This window comes from Chanos chanos, chromosome 13, assembly GCF_902362185.1.
Source record: "Chanos chanos chromosome 13, fChaCha1.1, whole genome shotgun sequence".
Taxonomy (NCBI): domain Eukaryota; kingdom Metazoa; phylum Chordata; class Actinopteri; order Gonorynchiformes; family Chanidae; genus Chanos; species Chanos chanos.
Window position 1 is genome coordinate 22,873,767 of NC_044507.1, and position 7,578 is coordinate 22,881,344.

The window sequence follows — 7,578 nt, forward strand, 5'->3', positions numbered from 1 at the left end:
CCTGCTCACACAAACACGCACACGCACTCTCATTCCAGCTATGCTCAGTGCAGCTAATGAGCCCCCTCCTTGACTCTAGACGTAGTTCTTGTTTGAATGGTCACTGTTGCTGTAGTACTTTGCAGTGTGGTTAGAGTTTCCAGACTGTGGCCGACTGAAACAGCACAGCAGCCCACCAGCCAAGAGCAGCAAGGCTCCACCTGCCCAGCCAATGAAGATACAGGCACCCAGCTCTCTCTTATTGCTGCTAGGAACCAACGGGCTTTTGAAGTCTCTCACCACGTGATGGGCCGACCAGCTGACGGGAATAATCAGAAGGACTCCGGCCACCAGCAGGCAGATTCCGGCCACCAGGCAGATCTTCGGCTTTGCGTCGGGGTTTTCCACGCATGTTGTGAAGTCAGCTCCAGCGAACAGTATGAGGATGGACAAGGACGTCAACAAGCTGCAGATGATGGTCAAGGCCCGGGCAGCCTGCAGGTCCGCGCTGAGGATAAGCAGCGAATCGTAGGTTTTACACTGCCTCTGTCCCGTGCTCTGCGTCACGCATGACATCCACAGCCCCTCGTTTTCACTCTACACACAGACAAAGAAGGACAGACAGGTTCAGCACACACCAGCCTCGGCTATGAACTTCTCATAAAAAATAAAATAAATAAGGCCCTTAAGCTATGAATCTTAAAGTGTTTTTGTTCTTCACATTGCTTGGGCCCATTAGAGAACTTAGTGAAGGAGAACAGGGAACAATAGTGGCAGACAGGCAAAATGAAAAGTTCCCAAAGCAGTCACTGAGCAACCATGGAGGGCCTTCTGTTTGTAACACAAAAGAATTCTCCAGTTATGGAGTCATGTCCTTTGTGTTCTAGCCAAACAGCACTGCTTTACATGACAGAGTGTCACAGCGGCTCAGACAGATATGAGCCTTATATTTACCTGGGCGGTGACAATGTTTTGTCCAATGAAGGCTGACACCTTCCACTTAGGGATAGCACAGGTCACAATGGCGGCCACTAGACCCAAAATCCCTAAAAAGATGCACATGATCTGCACCCCTGATGATGCCATGCTGAAAGACAAAGGACAGAGAGAAAAAATGAGAAGAGTTCACACAATAAAAACTATCAGCACAATTATTCTTGTACTCTGAGAGAGATGCACACACAGCAGGGGGAACTAACTTGTTATGCTGACTGTTTGTATTTGTGCACTGTGAAAACATTAACCCTCGTATAACAACACACACACACACACACACACACCTGAGAGTGTAGTCCTACTCAAACACACAGTGACTCACTCCCTCCCCACATCAGCCCTGTACAAGACTGGGCAAACATGAAAACGACTGTTAAAATCAAAGTCTATCTGAAAAGCACAGCTCCAGGCAGGATGCGAGTTGAGACATGCCTGGTCTACCTGCTGCATCTGCTGTGTATCAGTACAACGCTGCCCCTCCCCAAGTCTGCCCCTCTCTTTCTCTCCTCAGGTTACGCTTCACTGAGACCCTCAGAAAACAGGCCAACAGAACCATACCATTCCCATTTCAAATGCTCAAATATATCAAACACTTCCTGTTTCAATCGTGGGATATTGATTCTTTGAAGAAAAAAAAAGCCATAAGGAATACCCATATCAAAGTCTGCCCGTGGAAGCACAATAAAAATTCCAAATGTTCCTTTAATCAAGGTCTCCAAAAATCTCGTTAGTGTTGTGGGCCTTGTCTTTTTCTTGCCTTTTAAAGTGGGAGGCTGTGAAGGAAGGGCTTTATTTCCATGTGACCCACTGTACTTTACTGTCCTCTACTGAGCTGGTTCATCCGTGCTCTGACTGAGTGGCTCTGTCAAGCACACATTTACACTTACACAGGCCAGACCTGAACACAGAGCATGAGTGGGCACAGACAAAAACACCTAACGGCGGTTGTTTCTGACTTCAGCTTGGGACAAATACGGGGGCACTGAGATCACTGAGGGGATTTTGCACTCAGCCCAGTTTGATTCCTCAGACTGATTCATTCTCAGCCCAGGTTGATTCCTCAGACTGATTCATTCTCAGCCCAGTTTGATTCCTCAGACTGATTCATTCTCAGCCCAGTTTGATTCCTCAGACGGATTCATTCTCAGCCCAGTTTGATTCCTCAGACTGATTCATACTCAGCCCAGTTTGATTCCTCAGTCTGATTCATTCTCAGCCCAGTTTGATTCCTCAGACTGATTCATTCCTCAGTCTGATTCATTCTCAGCCCAGTTTGACTCCTCAGACTGATTCATTCACAGCTCTCTGTATATTTTATGGAATACTGTTGTATTAAAGCCAAAAATGATCAATGAAATACAGCGCCATGAAGTACGGTTCAAGCAATAACAAAGCAAAACATCCAGGGACACATCAAAGAAAACAGGAAAGTGTGGAGGATTAGGAGGAATGGGAGGAGAGTAAAATATTAAAGAAAATAGTTACTGCATTATCTAAGCAAAAGGTTTTCATCAGCATATAAGGACCAATGAGAAACTGGATCTAAATAACGCACAAACCAGTCTAAACATAGACAACCACTTATTTTATTTGAGATTTTCTTAGTTTTCCTTTGTTTTTCCAATTTGTTTTTCTGATTCCCACCACCTAAGCCAAGACTGATCATGCATACTTGAAAAATAAAGTAAACCTGAACACAAAGAGGCAATAATGGCCCTGGTTCTTTTTTCCTGACCAAATGTGAGAGAGAACCTACAGGCTTGTCAATGTCACCAAATAAAGCTGCAATTCCGAAAGATCAAGATTTCAATATTCAAAGGGTCTGCAATGATCACTGCAAAAGTGTAAAGGAAATGTCTGAATATGAAACAAATGTTAAAATCATTTATACATACCTTTTAGTCTGTGCCTTCCTTTTGAAATCTCTTAAATCTTTTAAATCTGCTGTTGTCTTTGGTGTCAGTTGATGGTTGCTCGTGTGGTAATGGTGTTTGGTTGTTGGATGAAAGCGTTGGTTTTTGTAGAGGAATTTGTAGATGCTGGGTGTGGCAGGGGGTGAATAATGAGGGGGGAGAGAGAGAGAGAGAGAGAGAGAGAGAGAGAAGAAGGTTTCAGGATGTTTCAGGACCTGACAGGACTTGTCCAGGGTTTCAGTTTTTCCTTCTCATTCCCACTGATTTTCAGGACTTCTGTACTTTTCCACTTTGGATTCTCCTGGAGAAACTTGGGGGGGGGGGGGGACAAAAACACAACAAAATAAATAGTATTAGACATGACACACCACTCAATTCAATGTGGTGTATAATTAACATCACCAAATGAAGACTAAAAACAAAACATCCTATAAAATTCACATAAAAATTAGATATGATAACCATGTGGACATATTTGCAGCTGGAAAATAGGAATTATATCAGCTAATCCTATATGATAAGGGAGAATACCTTATCTAACTAACGTAACAACACATCATGAAACCATGAATCATAACTGCGTGATGAAGCTGTGATTGTCATCACGCACACAAACACATGCACACACACACAGAGTGAGAGAGAGAGGGAGAGGGAGGGAGAGAGAGAGAGAGAGAGAGAGAGGGAGAGAGAGAGAGAGAGAGAGAGGCCTTGTGCTGTTTCATGTTGAGATCACATTTGACAAAAGAATTGTACATTGAGAAGCAGGATCCAGAGACCGGGGTGTAGGGGGGGTAAGGGGTGCTTTGAAGGCAGTAACTTACATTCTTGTGGGAGGAGAAGTCTTGGGACATGGAGGCACAGATTCTTTTGGGATGGGAAGTATGGGAGGTTTATGGAACAACATAATGAGTAACTACTGTGGAACGAAACTGGGAAACCATGGGAACACCGGGTAATGGGCGAGGGGGCTCATTCATGACACCACCTATCGTGGTCCCAACAGTGATTTAAAGACTTGACTGTGCCGTCACTTGAGCTTGGTCTCAAGTGCTTCTGTCAAAGCCCCTGCATTTAGAGACCCTTTTGAGGTAATCTGAATATTCATAAAAATGCAAATATGTGTAGAGCAAAAGGCTGGTTTCAAAGTGTATTTGACATGAAGGAGAATGCTAAAGGCTAAAACACTACATAAATACAATTATCAAACGCGTCACTGCAACACAGGGACCATGTGACCAATATAAAAGCATACTGATAGGCTCACGTCAGAAAACGCAGACTGACTGACCATTCTTTTACTGTTAAGGACAGATTATCTCAAAAGCACAGACACAGATATCGTTAACACTTAAACTGGTGGCGAAGCCAAAGACAAGTTTTTTTCCCTTAAAAAAGCAAATTAAGGAAGTGAAAAGTAGAAAGAAGAGACAGAAAGAGAGGATTCATGTTAAGTATTTGATCTCCACATGACAGAAATGCAGATTTTACTCGAGAAAGTTATCCTCAAGCATATAGATTATCTGATACCAGCTTTCTAATAACTAATGGAAAGAGAACGCAACGTGAAACTCCCACTCTCCCATTCCAGCCAAGTAAATCATGTACCTGCATGTCAGTGCCTGAGAAACCGTCACCACCTGCATCCTCCATGGCCTGGAGAAGAGGCATGTGTGAGAGGGGATGGTGGTCATACACCTTGCATCGCCACACTGAAAAAAACTCTTCAACTGGGTTTAGGAATGGGGAATATAGTGGGAGGTATAGAGCAATGAATTGTGGGTGGTTGATGAACCAGTTGCGGACCAGGTTACGCCAGATGACAACATACCTATGCTGCTCTGGTCCACCCCTCTGCTCAGCTGGAATGAGGACGCCATGTAGTGTGTCCAGGTATGTGATGAGAGGAGATGGACGGTGTTGTGGGGACCAAGGTTGGCATGGTGATGGAGGATGCCTTGCTAGTTAACGGCTGCACACATGGTAATATTCCCTTCACGCTGTTCAGGGACATTCACAATGGCCAATAATGTTCTGTCCCTGTCCCCTTCTTTCAGTTAGGTTAAAGCCAGCCTCACTGTAATGTGTCTGTACAGTGCTGATATGAGTAAATTCACAGTATAGTACTTACTTGCTCATATCGATAGCACTGTTCTTTAACCCTCTCTGAGTTTCGCTCAAATGGCACTCTGTAGACCTGTTTCATCTGGATTTGGTTGCGTTGTAATACATGGTCCAGTGTAAACAACCCCACCTGGTGAATGTTATTGAATATTGTGTTGTCTTCAGTTATGTGGTTCTGGATTTCTCATAGTCTAATGGTATTGTTTGCCAGAACCCCGTTCACAGTAGTGGTCTCCTGTTCTGGTGCGAACAGCCGATGTCTTCCACCTTGGCCTGGTCATCTCTCAGTTCTGCAGAAGATCCAAAAATATGATATGATTGGTTACAGTAAGCTTTTTTTTTCAGTGGGAAATGACATTATGGTAACAGGCCTACTGATATGTTGGACTGCAGTATACTGCAGTATACATATATAAAGAGCAGTAGCATAGCGTAGATTACGGGTAATTTACCGGTTCTCATTCCTGAATGTACTGATGACAGATGCTACTGTGTAGCGGCTCATGTGAGGCTAAACTCTCTGCTCAGCCTCTCATACTCAGTGCATGGTTGAGCACTTGGTCAACTGTCCTTCCTCTTCCTCCTCTTACTCTCACTCCTTGACCTCTAGCTCTTGCTTCACCATTGACCACAGGAGAGCTCATCTGTGGCCTTTTTTATGGCTCTAAAGCTCTGATTTCTAAGTGAACAATTGCACAACTAGTGTTTACACCTGTGAGGACTGGGAGTTGCCAACTGGTAAGTAAAGCTTGGCATTTTGATTGGCATTTTGACTGGAATTGTTTTCCAAAGGAACTCAAGGGATTTTCATTTTGAATGTTCTCTAATGTAGAGAACTGTGTGTAGTGTTTTGCAAAAAGTTTCAAGTTTCAAGTTTATTTAGGGCCCAATATCACTGTTTACAGTCTCAAAGGGCTTTACAGGCCACAACAGTCTAATCAAAATAGGACGGCACCCCCTGACTTAATCCTCATGGCGGGCAAGGAAAAACTCTCCAAAAACCCAAAAGGGAAATGGGCAAATGGGAGAAATCTTGAGGAGGACCACAGAGAGAGTGTGATTTAGAATTGAAACCTGAGTGTAAAGCAGAACTTGTGCTTGCGGTTTAGCAGACTCGGTTTAGGGATTTGTCACATGGAGTTTCAGGTTTCAGTGACTGCATTTCAAGTTCCATTTTTAGTGTGTAAACAATTGTGAAAAACTGTAACTGGTTTCCAGCAGAGTCTCTGTTGACTGCGGCACCTTCTGTATTCAACGAAGAGAGAGAGAAAAAAGGCGGCATGATAAATAAAACCACTTGGTGGCACTAATTGCTCACCCCACAGACCTGTACAGATCAGAATTCCAGACAGGGCAAATATACTTCAGTTTCTCAGTTCCTCAGACACATTTCCTGGAACAACTCATCATTTTCTCAAATCTTCACACACAACTTTTAAAATTCACACCCAACAGTCCAGACATCACTTCTGGGTCCCAATTCAAACTTTGCTCTCAGACAACACACACAAGCTGTTAAACAGAGACTACATGACCGTTCATTACACACTGGAGGGATTAATTCAAAACACTGCTAACAAAATGTTTAGAATAGGTTTTCAGAGAAATAATTTGGAACTTTGTAAAATCACAGCAATGACTGTCCAGATAACCCTTTCAGGAACACCCTGGCTAGAGGAATTCAAAACAGCACTGTAATAACTGCCTCTTACATCACTAGATAAGGGAATACTACTGTACATGCTGTTTGGGTCAAAAACCTGACCTCTGAAATGTCACACTGACAAAACATGTAAGGAGGAGTCCATGCACAGTAAAATACCCAAGTTCCAAAATCTTTATTTCCAAATGCGGTAAAATGTACAGGTTACTCAGCATCAGTATCAGTATCAGCATCAGCATCAGTGTTCTCATCATCTCATCTCAGGTCTGGGTCATGCCATAACACCTCATCGACGTCACGTTGTGTTTGCTCTTGCCAGGCAGAGTGAGAAATGCCCTTGTGCCTTAGAAAACCCTGGATAGACTCCACAGACACATCGCCACAGGCATCCAATATTGCCTCCGAGAGATTTCGCTGTGCGTAGGGTTGTGGTCATACACTCTCCACTGCCATTCCTTAGAAAAATTCCTTAATTGGATTCAGACATGGTGAATATGCTGGCAAAAAAAAGAACACTGAACCTGGGGTGGTCCCTGAACCGGGCACAAACCAGAGCGGCCTGATGGAAACTCAAGTTATCCCAAATTACAACATATTGGGCTTGCTCTGATTGTCCTGGCTCCTCATCCTCATCCTCTTCCTCTTCCTCCTCCTCCTCTTCCTCTTCCTCTCTGTTGTCTTTAAACTTCAGCATTGTTAGGATCCATTGTTCCAAAGCACACAGACATGCCTCTAGGCCCTAGTTATTGACCCTGCAATTCTGATTGGTGTGTTAACAATTTTGAGGCTTAGTGTTTGCGCCTGGAGAAAGGTGTGCTCTGTGAATTTAGGTTGTGATGACTTTGAGTTAATTATGTTGAGAGCATGTGTTTGCTGAATGAACATATGGTGCCATGGCTGATT

At 43.7% G+C, this 7,578-nt stretch overlaps 1 protein-coding gene across 1 annotated transcript; it reads right to left on the reverse strand.

The window, feature by feature from the left end:
• Positions 1-14: 14 nt before the first annotated feature.
• Positions 15-1,065, reverse strand: cldni (claudin i). The gene is made up of 2 exons (XM_030789635.1): positions 934-1,065; positions 15-576 (listed from the first exon to the last, which is right to left on the reverse strand). Exons 1-2 carry the CDS (start codon positions 1,063-1,065, stop codon positions 76-78), a joined length of 633 nt encoding a protein of 210 aa, XP_030645495.1. The 3' UTR covers positions 15-75.
• Positions 1,066-7,578: the final 6,513 nt, after the last annotated feature.